Below are 14,519 nucleotides of genomic sequence, written 5' to 3'. Positions count from 1 at the left end.
ATGTAATGTTGTGTCTTCTGTTTTTCAAATTGAAGTACTTTGGTTGCATGATTGAATGAAGGAATCACAGTTTGTATAGAATGGTTAATGAAAAACAAAATGCGTTTTACACTCATAATTGTGCTGCCAAGTCATTATCTGATCTCGCTTCTAAACTGCTTTTGATTAAGTATCTAAACAATTTACTCGATTATTATTATTTTTAAAGGAGGTTCTACCATATATTTTGTCTGGCCTGTTATTGATTAAAGAGAGCATGTTTGCTGAAAGCATTGCAAAGTAAAAGTGTCAGTTTGTCTTTAGTTCAGGCAGAGTGTGTATTTACCTAATTGTGAGATTGGTAAAGATCTGATTGATTAAAGCAGAAATTCAACAAATCTAAAAAGTTGAGAGAAACTTTTTGTGTGACAACGATGGTGTCAACCTGATCCTGACCAATACTAGCTGCTAGCTAGTTGGGATATATTTAAAAAGCTTTAAGTAAAGATTGTTATTAACTTATGATTCCCATGTACTTATTACATTTACATTACATTACCAGCATTTGGCAGACGCTTTTATCCAAAGCGACTTACATTGCATTACACTACCACCCTTCGCAGAGGGGGGAGCAATTGAGGGTTCGGTGCCTTGCTCAGGGGCACCTCGGCAGGGACTCCAACCGGCGACCCTCCGATACCCAAGCAGAAGCTCTACCCACTGAGCTACTCCCCCCCACCCTTATGATGAGGTATCTAAACCAGTTACAAATCTGAATGCAAGCTCGAAGACTCAACAACAGATTATTGCAGAGGACCTTTAGAAAAACAAAAAGGTCATTATTTTCCATAAACTAAATAGTAAATGGATGGGGCTTTGGTGGTGATTAGAGTCTTGGATGTGTCAAAGATTGGTAGTAAAATTGATTTGATTGCACTGGACACCCTCGAGGCAGAAATGGCAACATTGACTTCCATTGAAACCACACTTTCTAATCTCTCTGCCATTCTTTTATAAAATCATGAATTCTCTAATGTCAGCATTTCATTATGAAGAAAAGTGTGGTTTCAATGGAAGTCAATGGTACCATTTCTGCCTCGAGGGTGTCCAGTTTGAGTATTTGATACGACATAAAAAATACTGATGCAATCAAATAAATTTTACTACTAATCTTGACACATCTAAGACTCTAAACACCACCAAAGCCCCATCCATTTACTATTTAGTTGTTAGTTGATTACTATTTTTGTGTTTTTTTGCCATAAATAATGAAATCCTTCAAGTATTCAAACAGGCATTTAAAGGGTTAAAATCCTGAAAATTATCGAATGTTAAGTAGTTTTGATCAGCTAAGAAGTTGCTTAAGAGATTTATGAAAAAAAAAAGTAGAAAAAAATATTGATGTATGATGATTTTATAGTAGTTTTTAAGTGCGTGGCTTTTTTTGCCACGAGTGTGTCGAGTGTATACAAACTTCGTGAAAAGAGTATTAAAGACAGTAAAGAAAAAACGACAATGGTTTTCAAAGATATGACTAGATATAAGACTTTTTGCAAAAATTCAAGCCAAAAGTTATCCACAACTCAAAAAGCAAAAGATGGCAAAAATGCCCAAAAATGCCCAAAGAGGGCATGAGGGTTAAATGTATTTGGGCACTGCCTCGATGGGTGGATACAAGTCAGCAAGAGGGGGTGGCATAGCAATGTCTTTTAAATTAGGTCAGAGCTCAAAGGACTAAACAGCTAAACAGAAGAACAATAATGTGGGCTGTTTTTCACATCCCTATGTTCCTGTGTTATTACATTTCTTTTACTTTATCTTCCTTTGTTTCTTCCCCCTGCCAAATACAGGGACAGTTTAACCTAAATGGGATGCATGTGGCGGGAGATGTTGTTCTTGGTGGACTGTTTGGAATACAATTCTTGTCTGCCTTTCCTGAACTGTCGTTTATCTCCATGCCAGAAGACCCTACCTGTCACGGGTGAGTGTGTAAAGGTACAACAGAAATAGCCCTGTTTATTTTTTTATTTCCAAACCTGGACATTTACTACACACTAGCGTGTGCCTGAAAACTGTTCGATCAGTGACATATATTTACAGTTTACAGTTTACAGTATAACAGTTTTGTGTGTTAGTAGTTTGAAATGTATTTAAAATTAAGTTTTCTGTGCTTTGAATTGTTATTTTTGTGTTAGTTTTAATTTTGCAGGATTTAGACATGCTCAGACTATGGTCTTTGCTATTGATGAGATCAACAAGAACTCCAACCTTCTGCCCAATGTGACTCTGGGATACAGCCTTTATGATACCTGCATCAAAATTCCAGTTGGATTCCGTGCAGGACTGGCATTAGTGAGTGGGAAAGATGAACAGTTTATATTAAATGACACCTGTACTGGGAACCCTCCAGTTGTGGGGATTGTGGGTGATCCTACAACTACAGGTTCAATTGCCATCTCCAGTGTTTTGGGTTTGTACAGAGTGCCTATGGTAAGTTTTCCATCTCATCATCAACCATTTCTTTTATCATTTTTAGTAATACAAATTAGAATGAACACTAAAAGTCATACGTTTATGTAAATGTGTTGCCTGGTAATTTTTCTCCATACTGCAACCAAAATTAGAGGATTCAGAGTCAGTGTCTTTTACAGGTGAGTTACTTTGCCACATGTTCCTGCCTGAGTGACCGTAAACGCTTTCCATCCTTCTTCAGAACAATTCCAAGTGATGATTTCCAGGTAAAATCAGAGACCAAAATGCATGGTGTCAGATAAAATGAATGATAGTTAATGTATTACAGAAGGTGCAATATAAACAAGATGTTTAGATTTTCCTGTAAAGCACATTCAAACCTGTGCACTAAATCCATATGTTCTCTGTTGAAATAGGTTCGTGCTATCATTCAGATTTTAAAACACTTCGGCTGGACCTGGGCAGGCCTGTTGGTCAGTGATGATGACTATGGACACAATGTTGCACGGTCCTTCCAGACTGACCTGGTTCAGTCTGGTGCAGGCTGTCTGGCCTACTCTGAGGTTTTGCCCTGGGGAAACCAACCAAGTGAATTTAAGAGGATTGTGGATGTCATGAAGAAATCCACAGCTCGTGTTGTCATTGTGTTTGCATATAAAAGCTACCTAGTTCACTTCATGGAAGAGGTTAAGTTTTTCTTTCTATTATCCTTATTCAATTTAGTCGGAGTATTATAGTGTAAGGATCATAACATTATTTGTTTGCAGAAAACCACAAATCATTTAATGTTGCATGGCTTGGTTTGCTACTAGGAGGAGAAAAAGTATAACAATGAATGCAATTCCCCCGTTGACGCACGCTTACTCTGGCACTAATCATCTTGTTTCTGTACTTGCTTCCAGCAACCACAGTGTTGTTCTTTTGTTTTCCTCCATAGGCTTAGTTGGTACAACTAGTTATGCATACTTCAACCAACAGACATCATCCAAATCAAACTGTTCAAAATATTCAGAAAATTATGGCCATTACATTTGTTGTTCATATCTTTCATATTTTCTGAAAAATTTTGCATTTTTCAGCTGGAAAGTCATTATCAAAACCCAATTAAATCACTTCAAATTTCCTTCGGGCTCTTCATGGCATCAGGCCCTTCTGCCTTCTTCATACTTTCAGGCAAAGAAACCATTCAGACAATTTTTCAGGCCTTCAGACGCCAGGCTTTCAACCACCTATTCTGCATTTTCAAATATTTCATGTTTTTTTTAGATTTGGTGATTCTAAAATACTCCCGATTTTGAACCTCTTTCTAGGGTGTATTGTGTCCTGTTAGAGTGGAGGCAACTTGTAGCTGATTGGCTGAGAGCCGCACACTCAAAAACATTTGCTGGAAATTTCAACTTCAAAAACATGCTCAACTCAGATTTGACACTTCACAAACAATACATACATAGAAACATAGGATTTTGTCCTCTTCCAGAATAAAACATTTGTCAAACTATAATATGTAGTTTTTGCTCTTTCTGTCTTAAAGTGAAAACTGGTCCTCAATTTTCCTCATCTAGCCCAATGTTAAATTTTCAGGTGAGAAAAATCTTTTACATCTTTTGCAACCTGCCGGTTCTTTGTTTTTTCTGGCCTATTTGGACCATACTACATCCCTATGTTCAGGAAGTTCTCCTGCTTCCCATGATCCAAACCTTTGTCAGCTAGCACTTACAGTTTTTGCGTGAGAGCCAGTTGTCCAACATGTGGTTTACAAACATTTTCTGCCTTCAGACTGACTCACCTCTGTCTCTGCTTAATTGGCTGCACCTGTTTTAAAACAAAAGGCAGCTTAAAAGTATTTGAACTTAAGCTCAGTTACAGGTCAGTTACAAATGCTTGTAACTTCTTCATCTTTTCAGCACTTTTTCAGCATTCTGATCAGAGCATGCCATGACATTGTCAGGAGTGCATACTGGCAAGCGGGAAACATTATGAGTTGCCATGATGAAATCCATGCAAGACGGATCAGCCTGTGATTTCTATCACATTGGTGTGTTTTTGAATCCCTCAATAGGTTGATGATTTGGTTTCCATTGACCCTTGTGATGTCATTCTGATCTCAAAAGATTATACAATGTACATCAGTCAAGATTTTCAACTTCAATAATTCATTCATGAAGATCCGATGTCGGATTTAAGTTTACCTTAATTTCTTTGAGCGGTGTACTATGAACTACATTTCTCTGTAGATTTCTACAATTCGTATGTTACAATCCACAGGTGGTAAAGCAGAATGTGACTGGTCTGCAATGGATGGCCAGTGAAGCCTGGACAACATCTGCTGCGCTCCAGACCCTCGATCTCATGCCGTACCTGGGTGGAACACTGGGTATCGCCATCCGTCGGGGAGAAATACCAGGACTCAGGGACTTCCTGTTAACAATACAGCCTGACAATGACCACAACATAGTGAGGATTTATTCTTACATTCTTATCTGAAACTACCTAAACTATAATTTGTTCATTTGTTCACGCAAAGATTTTTATTTTATTTCAGGTAAAGCAGTTTTGGGAACACACATTTCAGTGTAGATTTGCACCACCTCCAGCGGGGTGGATAGATGCTGGTGGAGCACTGTGCATGGGACAAGAAGACCTAGAAAAAGTGGAAAATGAATTTCTGGATGTTTCAACCCTCAGACCAGAGTATAATGTGTACAAGGCTGTGTATGCTCTGGCGTATGCCCTCCATGACTTGCTGCAGTGTGTTCCAGGGAGAGGACCTTTCATTGGGAACAGCTGTGCTAATTACCAAAGACTGGAGCCATGGCAGGTATTGTTCATATTTACAGTACTTTTTTGGACCTGAATTCTTAATCATGCCATGAGCTGCCAACTAAGCAGGGGTTCCTAATATACAATATTGGCAAAATAGCTATTACATTGTTTCAGTCGTGAGTTTATATTGGGGTCTAATCCAGATTAAGTGAACATATTTCCAGTATCTAGAATGTTGCGAAGTAAGCACTTAAAAATCTTTCTGCAGATGTCCTGCATATTATCACCTGCTGGCAGAAATATCAATATTTATCACAAAGCGCTGTGCATGACAAAGCACATGCATATATTCTGTCACAATAACAAACACAATTTTAAATTAATGAATAAATCTTGTTCATTTAGCTCATGTATTACTTGGAAAAGGTCAATTTCACAACATCATTTGGGGACCAAGTGTCATTTGATGAAAATGGCAATGCTTTGCCAATCTATGATGTCATGAATTGGCTGTGGCTCCCAGATGTAGGCACACAGCTTCAGGCTGTGGGGGAAGTCAAGAAATCAGCATCAGGAAGTGAGGAGCTCACACTGGATGAAGACAAAATCTTCTGGAACTTTGAATTAAAACAGGTGACTGCAGCTTATTCAGATATTAGCGTTGTATGTTTTAAGGTTCAGGATTATGTTTAATAGTATGAAATAGATAACAGTGATAAATTACACTGTCCCTTTAGCCACCAAGGTCAGTGTGCAGTGAGAGCTGCCCTCCAGGTACCCGCATGGCCAGAAAGAAGGGGCAGCCTGTGTGCTGTTTTGACTGCATCCCTTGTTCTGAGGGAAAGATCAGCAATGCCAGTGGTTGGTGGTCAATTTCATAATGTAGTTTCAATGATGTAATATTGTATTTCAGCATCTTTTCTCTTTTTGTTAGACTCCACAGAATGCATTACTTGTCCAGAGTTCTTCTGGTCCAACTCCCGTCAGGACAGCTGTGTCCCTAAGAGAATAGAGTTCCTCTCCTACCACGAGCCCTTGGGTATCTGCTTAACAACCGCATCATTACTGGGCACATTTATCAGTGCTCTTGTCTTAGGAATCTTTATTCATCGTCGCAGCACCCCCATGGTACGGGCCAACAACTCAGAACTGAGCTTCCTGCTCTTGCTGTCACTCAAACTTTGCTTCTTGTGCTCCCTGCTGTTCATTGGCCGTCCAAAACGATGGACATGCCAGCTGAGACATGCAGCATTTGGGATCAGCTTTGTGCTTTGTGTCTCATGTATCCTGGTGAAAACTATGGTGGTGCTGGCTGTGTTCAAGGCCTCCAAGCCAGGAGGTGGCGCCACTCTGAAGTGGTTTGGTGCTGTGCAACAGAGAGGAACAGTTATTTTTCTTACTTCCTTTCAGGCAGTGATCTGCACTGTCTGGCTTGTCTCTTACCCACCAGCTCCTCGTAAAAACACTAAATATTACAATTACAAAATAGTTTATGAGTGTGTAGTTGGGTCTACAGTTGGTTTTGCAGTGTTACTGGGCTATATTGGCTTACTGGCTGTTCTTAGCTTCCTGTTGGCATTTCTTGCGAGAAATCTTCCAGACAACTTCAATGAAGCCAAGCTCATCACTTTCAGCATGCTGATCTTCTGTGCTGTGTGGGTGGCCTTTGTCCCTGCTTATGTCAACTCCCCAGGCAAATATGCAGATGCAGTTGAGGTATTTGCAATCCTGGCATCTAGTCTTGGCCTCTTGGTGGCGCTGTTTGGACCTAAGTGTTTTATTATCCTATGGAGGCCTGAGAGAAACACAAAGAAAGCAATCATGGGTCGTGGCACCACCAAGACATAAATGTAATGTTGTGTCTGTTCAGAGGTAACTCAGCAACAATATTTTTTCAAATTGAAGAACTTTGGTTGCATGATTGAATGAAGGAATCACAGTTTGTATAGAATGATTAATGAAAAACAAAATGCGTTTTACGCTCAGAATTGTGCTGCCAAGTCATTATCTGATCTCGCTTCTAAACTGATTTTGATTAAGTATCTAAACAATTTACTCGATTATTATTATTTTTAAAGGAGGTTCTACCATATATTTTGTCTGGCCTGTTATTGATTAAAGAGAGCATGTTTGCTGAAAGCATTGAAAAGTAAAAGTGTCAGTTTGTCTTTAGTTCAGGCAGAGTGTGTATTTTCCTTATTGTGAGATTGGTAAAGATCTGATTGATTAAAGCAGAAATTCAACAAATCTAAAGAGTTGAGAGAAACTTTTTGTGTGACAACGATGGTGTCCAACCTGATCCTGACCAATACTAGCTGCTAGCTAGTTGGGATATATTTAAAAAGCCTTAAGTAAAGATTGTTATTAACTTATGATTCCCATGTACTTATGATGAGGTATCTAAACCAGTTACAAATCTGAATGCAAGCACGAAGACTCAACAAAAGATTATTGCAGAGGACCTTTAGAGCAGTTTTAAAAGAAAACTGAACCAAAAGGCTTACTGAGAGGCAAGGTTCTAGGTCCAAAGTGGCAAAAATAAATCTAAGCATTGACACAGTATCAAATGAACACTTGGATCTAACTGCATCAGGAACAGGAAACACATCAGACGATCCAGCAGTGAACATAATTGTAAACCTTTAACCTTGCATATAAACTGAGGATAAAAAGTCAAAAAGAATGTGTATTTAATTATCCATTCACATTAAGTAGTGTGATATTAAATGTATTTAGGCCCTGCCTCGATGGGTGGATACAAGTCAACAAGAGGGGGTGGCATAGCAATGTCTTTTAAATTAGGTCTGAGCTCAGAAGAAAGCTATACAGAAGAACAATCATGTGGGCTGTTTTTCACATCCCTATGCTCTTGTGCTACTACATTTCTTTAACTTTATCTTCCTTTGTTTCTTCCTCCTGCCAATTACACGGACAGTTTAACCTAAATGGGATGCATGTGGCGGGAGATGTTGTTCTTGGTGGACTGTTTCCAATACAATTCTTGTCTAGCTTTCCTGAGCTGTCGTTTATCTCCATGCCAGAAGACCCTACCTGTCACGGGTGAGTGTGTTAAGGTACAACAGATATAGCCCTGTTTATTTTTTAATTTCCAAACCTGGACATTTACTACACACTAGCCGCATATGCCTGAAAACTGTTCAATCAGTGACATATATTTACAACAGTTCTGTGTGTTAGTAGTTTGAAATGTATTTTAAATTAAGTTTTCTGTACTTTGAATTGTTATTATTGTGTTAGTTTTAATTTTGCAGGATTTAGATATGCTCAGACTATGGTCTTTGCTATTGATGAGATCAATAGGAACTCCAACCTTCTGCCCAATGTGACTCTGGGATACAGCCTTTATGATACCTGCATTAAAATTCCAGTTGGATTCCGTGCAGGACTGGCATTAGTGAGTGGGAAAGATGAACAGTTTATATTAAATGACACCTGTACTGGGAACCCTCCAGTTGTGGGGATTGTGGGTGATCCTACGACTACAGGTTCAATTGCCATCTCCAGTGTTTTGGGTTTGTACAGGGTGCCTATGGTAAGTTTTTCATCTCATCATCAACCATTTCTTGAATCATTTTTGGTAATACAAATTAGAATGAACACAACAAGTTAAACGTTTATGTAAATGTGTTGCCTTGTAATTTTTCTCGAAACTGTGACCAAATTAGAGGATTCAGAGTCAGTGTCTTTTACAGGTGAGTTACTTTGCCACATGTTCCTGCCTGAGTGACCGTAAACGCTTTCCATCCTTCTTTAGAACAATTCCAAGTGATGATTTCCAGGTAAAATCAGAGGCCAAAATGCATGGTGTCAGATAAAATGAATGATAGTTAATGTATTACAGAAGGTGCAATATAAACAAGATGTTTAGATTTTCCTGTAAAGCACATTCAAACCTGTGCACTAAATCCATATGTTCTCTGTTGAAATAGGTTCGTGCTATCATTCAGATTTTAAAACACTTCGGCTGGACCTGGGCAGGCCTGTTGGTCAGTGATGATGACTATGGACACAATGTTGCACGGTCCTTCCAGACTGACCTGGTTCAGTCTGGTGCAGGCTGTCTGGCCTACTCTGAGGTTTTGCCCTGGGGAAACCAACCAAGTGAATTTAAGAGGATTGTGGATGTCATGAAGAAATCCACAGCTCGTGTTGTCATTGTGTTTGCATATAAAAGCTACCTAGTTCACTTCATGGAAGAGGTTAAGTTTTTCTTTCTATTATCCTTATTCAATTTAGTCGGAGTATTATAGTGTAAGGATCATAACATTATTTGTTTGCAGAAAACCACAAATCATTTAATGTTGCATGGCTTGGTTTGCTACTAGGAGGAGAAAAAGTATAACAATGAATGCAATTCCCCTGTTGAGGCACGCTTGCTCTGGCACTAATCATCTTGTTTTTAGAAGGCATGTTATAGTAACAGTACACAGTTAACAGTCTTGTGTACTTGCTTCCAGCAACCACAGTGTTGTTCTTTTGTTTTCCTCCATAGGCTTAGTTGGCACAACTAGTTATGCATACTTCAACCAACAGACATCATCCAAATCAAACTGTTCAAAATATTCAGGAAATTATGGCCATTACGTTTGGTGTTCATATCTTTCATATTTTCAGAAAAATTCAGCATTTTTCTGCTGGAAAGTCATTATCAAAACCCAATCAAATCACTTCAAATTTCCTTCGGTCTCTTCATGGCATCACGCCCTTCTTCCTTCTTCATACTTTCAAGCAAAGAAACCATTCAGACAATTTTTCAGGCCTTCAGACTCCAGGCTTTCAGCCACCTATTCTGCATTTTCAAATATTTCATGTTTTTTTTTAGATTTGGTGATTCCAAAATACTCCCGATTTTGAACCTCTTTTTTAGGGTGTATTGTGTCCTGTTAGAGTGGAGGCAACTTGTAGCTGATTGGCTGAGAGCCGCACACTCAAAAACATTTGCTGGAAATTTCAACTTCAAAAACATGCTCAACTCAGATTTGACACTTCACAAACAATACATACATAGAAACATAGGATTTTGTCCTCTTCCAGAATAAATTATTTGTTAAACTATAATATGTAGTTTTTGCTCTTTCTGTCTTAAAGTGAAAACTGGTCCTCAATTTTCCTCATCTAGCCCAATGTTAAATTTTCAGGTGAGAAAAATCTTTCACATCTTTTTCAACCTGCCGGTTCTTTGTTTTTTCTGGCCTATTTGGACCATACTATATACCTATGTTCAGGAAGTTCTCCTGCTTCCCATGATCCAAACCTTTGTCAGCTAGCACTTACAGTTTTTGCGTGAGAGCCAGTTGTCCAACATGTGGTTTTCAAACATTTTCTGCCTTCAGACTGACTCACCTCTGTCTCTGCTTAATTGGCTGCACCTGTTTTAAAACAAAAGGCAGCTTAAAAGTATTTGAACTTAAGCTCAGTTACAGGTCAGTTACAAATGCTTGTAACTTCTTCATCTTTTCAGGCACTTTTTCAGCATTCTGCAAAACCTTTCAGCACTTACGACTACAGCACATTTTCTTCAGGAAATGCATTTCTAGTTCCTAATACACTGCTCCCAAAAAATCAACGGAATGCTTTATCATCACAGTATAACATCAATTCAGTTAAACTTTAGGGATACCAATCTTTCCATTTAGAAGATATATTTTTCCCAACTGATTCTTCTCTAGTTTTGTGTTCTGCAAGTGTTCTTGTCACTACTGGTATTGTCTGGACATTATGTATTGGTGTATCCGATGCCGCCAAGTACCACCAAAGACTGTCCAGGAGCTTACTGATGCCCTGATCCAGGTCTGGGAGGAGATCCCCAAGAACACCATCCGCCAACTGATCAGAGCATGCTAAGACATTGTCAGGAGTGCATAGTGGCACGCGGGAAACATTATGAGTTGCCATGATGAAATTCATGCAAGACGGATCAGCCTGTGATTTCTATTATTTACTTAGATTTTTGGTGTGTTTTTGAATCCCTCAATAGGTTGATGATTTGGTTTCCATTGTCCCTTGTGATGTCATTCTGATCTCAAAAAAGTATACAATGTACATCAGCCAAGATTTTCAACTTCAATAATTCATTCATGAAGATCTGATGTCGGATTTAAGTTTACCTTAATTTCTTTGAGCGGTGTACTATGAACTACATTTCTCTGTAGATTTCTACAATTCGTATGTTACAATCCACAGGTGGTAAAGCAGAATGTGACTGGTCTGCAATGGATGGCCAGTGAAGCCTGGACAACATCTGCTGCGCTCCAGACCCTCGATCTCATGCCGTACCTGGGTGGAACACTGGGTATCGCCATCCGTCGGGGAGAAATACCAGGACTCAGGGACTTCCTGTTAACAATACAGCCTGACAATGACCACAACATAGTGAGGATTTATTCTTACATTCTTATCTGAAACTACCTAAACTATAATTTGTTCATTTGTTCACGCAAAGATTTTTATTATATTTCAGGTAAAGCAGTTTTGGGAACACGCATTTCAGTGTAGATTTGCACCACCTCCAGCGGGGTGGATAGATGCTGGTGGAGCACTGTGCATGGGACAAGAAGACCTAGAAAAAGTGGAAAATGAATTTCTGGATGTTTCAACCCTCAGACCAGAGTATAATGTGTACAAGGCTGTGTATGCTCTGGCGTATGCCCTCCATGACTTGCTGCAGTGTGTTCCAGGGAGAGGACCTTTCATTTGGAACAGCTGTGCTAATTACCAAAGACTGGAGCCATGGCAGGTATTGTTCATATTTACAGTACTTTTTTGGACCTGAATTCTTAATCATGCCATGAGCTGCCAACTAAGCAGGGGTTCCTAATATACAATATTGGCAAAATAGCTATGACATTGTTTCAGTCATGAGTTTATATTGGAGTCTAATCCAGATTAGGTGAACATATTTCCAGTATCAAGAATGTTGAGAAGTAAGCACTTAAAAATCTTTCTGCAGATGTCCTGCATATTATCACCTGCTGGCAGAAATATCAATATTTTTCACAAAGTGCTATGCATGACAAAGCACATGCATATATTCTGTCACAATAACAAACACAATTTTAAATTAATGAATAAATCTTGTTCATTTAGCTCATGTATTACTTGGAAAAGATCAATTTCACAACATCATTTGGGGACCAAGTGTCATTTGATGAAAATGGCAATGCTTTGCCAATCTATGATGTCATGAATTGGCTGTGGCTCCCAGATGTAGGCACACAGCTTCAGGCTGTGGGGGAAGTCAAGAAATCAGCATCAGGAAGTGAGGAGCTCACACTGGATGAAGACAAAATCTTCTGGAACTTTGAATTAAAACAGGTGACTGCATCTTATTCAGATATTAGCGTTGTATGTTTTAAGGTTCAGGATTATGTTTAATAGTATGAAATAGATAACAGTGATAAATTATACCGTCCCTTTAGCCACCAAGGTCAGTGTGCAGTGAGAGCTGCCCTCCAGGTACCCGCATGGCCAGAAAGAAGGGGCAGCCTGTGTGCTGTTTTGACTGCATCCCTTGTTCTGAGGGAAAGATCAGCAATGCCAGTGGTTGGTGGTCAATTTCATAATGTAGTTTCATGGATGTTATATTGTATTTCAACATTCTTTCTCTTTTTGTTAGACTCCACAGAATGCATTTCTTGTCCAGAAGACTTCTGGTCCAACTCCCGTCAGGACAGCTGTGTCCCTAAGAGAATAGAGTTCCTCTCCTACCACGAGCCCTTGGGTATCTGCTTAACAACCGCATCATTACTGGGCACATTTATTAGTGCTCTTGTCTTAGGAATCTTTATTCATCGTCGCAGCACCCCCATGGTACGGGCCAACAACTCAGAACTGAGCTTCCTGCTCTTGCTGTCACTCAAACTGTGCTTCTTGTGCTCCCTGCTTTTTATTGGCCGTCCAAAACGATGGACATGCCAGCTGAGACATGCAGCATTTGGGATCAGCTTTGTGCTTTGTGTCTCATGTATCCTGATGAAAACCATGGTGGTGCTGGCTGTGTTCAAGGCCTCCAAGCCAGGAGGTGGAGCCAGTCTGAAGTGGTTTGGTACTGTTCAACAGAGAGGAACAGTTATTTTTCTTACTTCCATCCAAGCAGTAATCTGCACTGTCTGGCTTGTCTCTTACCCACCAGCCCCTCGCAAAAACACTAAATATCACAATGACAAAATAGTTTATGAGTGTGTTGTTGGGTCTACAGTTGGTTTTGCAGTGTTACTGGGCTATATTGGCTTACTGGCTGTCCTCAGTTTCCTGTTGGCTTTTCTAGCAAGGAATCTTCCAGACAACTTCAATGAGGCTAAGTTAATCACTTTTAGCATGCTGATCTTCTGTGCTGTGTGGGTGGCCTTTGTCCCTGCTTACATCAACTCACCAGGCAAATATGCAGATGCAGTGGAGGTATTTGCTATCCTGGCATCTAGTTTTGGCCTCTTGGTAGCGCTGTTTGGCCCCAAGTGTTATATAATCTTATTGAGGCCTGAGAGAAACACAAAGAAAGCAATCATGGGTCGGGGCACCAACTCAGTAAAAGAGTAGCTCCTCTATTTTGTATTGTACATTCATTCAGCATGTATCCGTTCATGAATGATCCACAAACAAGATGTGTACATCTTTCTTTGTTACATTTCCTGGAGAATAAAGCTTCAAGAAAGTGACAACTCTTGATTTGAAAATGCATTCACGCTTCGTTAATATGGAGCTTCTCTTTAGCTGTTCGACACTTAGGACGCTGACAATGTTGTGCATGGTTCATGTCAACAAAATCTAACTAAAATTAATGATTATAATAAATAATAATAATAATAAATACACTAAAAACTAAATACATAGCCAATTTCAGGAGGTAGGTCCCCCCACAACCCTGCACAGGATAAGCACGTATAATGAATCCATTGATGGTTGGCTTTTCACTGCAGTGTGCCTTTGAAGTACAGTAAGTACACCATGGATTTAACACAGCTATAATCCAATGAAGCCAACTCCACATTGAGGGAACATTTTCCATATTTATAAATCAAAACATTTGACAACCGAGACCAATTTTGGCTATTTTAAATTTGTCTTTTTACAAAAAAAATTGGTGATCTGTGCATTCCTCTCAGAAACAAGACAACCCATGTGTTGCTACATCCCTGGATTAACACAATCTGTTTGAAGATACAAAGTGTTTTTTTATTACTTTGAACATCAAGCAGTTAGAGGGATAGATGAAGAGTGAAATTTGCAATATTTGAGAAACATGATCTTGATCAAATAAATTCTGATGTGTAAGTCATTCATTAATG

The 14,519-nt window shown here is 39.3% G+C and overlaps 2 protein-coding genes across 2 annotated transcripts; both read left to right on the top strand.

Moving 5' to 3' along the window:
* The first annotated feature begins 1,739 nt into the window (after positions 1-1,739).
* Positions 1,740-7,062, top strand: LOC142995234 (extracellular calcium-sensing receptor-like). Its single transcript, XM_076146220.1, has 9 exons — positions 1,740-1,960; positions 2,175-2,469; positions 2,631-2,717; positions 2,868-3,137; positions 4,717-4,905; positions 4,994-5,269; positions 5,620-5,847; positions 5,952-6,075; positions 6,149-7,062. Exons 1-9 carry the CDS (start codon positions 1,740-1,742, stop codon positions 7,060-7,062), a joined length of 2,604 nt encoding a protein of 867 aa, XP_076002335.1.
* Positions 7,063-8,053: 991 nt separating this feature from the next.
* Positions 8,054-13,770, top strand: LOC142995291 (extracellular calcium-sensing receptor-like). Its single transcript, XM_076146286.1, has 9 exons — positions 8,054-8,274; positions 8,473-8,767; positions 8,928-9,014; positions 9,165-9,434; positions 11,419-11,607; positions 11,696-11,971; positions 12,322-12,549; positions 12,654-12,777; positions 12,851-13,770. Exons 1-9 carry the CDS (start codon positions 8,054-8,056, stop codon positions 13,768-13,770), a joined length of 2,610 nt encoding a protein of 869 aa, XP_076002401.1.
* Positions 13,771-14,519: the final 749 nt, after the last annotated feature.

This window comes from Genypterus blacodes, unplaced genomic scaffold (genome assembly GCF_046128005.1).
Source record: "Genypterus blacodes isolate CSIRO-AG114 ecotype Tasmania unplaced genomic scaffold, CSIRO-AGI_Gbla_v1 ptg000032l_1, whole genome shotgun sequence".
Taxonomy (NCBI): Eukaryota; Metazoa; Chordata; class Actinopteri; order Ophidiiformes; family Ophidiidae; genus Genypterus; species Genypterus blacodes.
The sequence above is the reverse complement of the archived record's forward strand: the minus strand, read 5'-3'. Positions and strand labels throughout refer to the sequence as shown.

Excerpts from the sequence above, each read along its gene's own strand:
- LOC142995234 (XM_076146220.1), top strand. The coding sequence starts at position 1,740 with ATGTGGGCTGTTTTTCACATCCCTATGTTCCTGTGTTATTACATTTCT. Across the intron at positions 3,138-4,716 it reads TAGTTCACTTCATGGAAGAG|GTGGTAAAGCAGAATGTGAC; the intron begins GTTAAGTTTTTC and ends TACAATCCACAG. Across the intron at positions 6,076-6,148 it reads AAAGATCAGCAATGCCAGTG|ACTCCACAGAATGCATTACT; the intron begins GTTGGTGGTCAA and ends TCTTTTTGTTAG.
- LOC142995291 (XM_076146286.1), top strand. The coding sequence starts at position 8,054 with ATGTGGGCTGTTTTTCACATCCCTATGCTCTTGTGCTACTACATTTCT. Across the intron at positions 9,435-11,418 it reads TAGTTCACTTCATGGAAGAG|GTGGTAAAGCAGAATGTGAC; the intron begins GTTAAGTTTTTC and ends TACAATCCACAG. Across the intron at positions 12,550-12,653 it reads GGAACTTTGAATTAAAACAG|CCACCAAGGTCAGTGTGCAG; the intron begins GTGACTGCATCT and ends CCGTCCCTTTAG.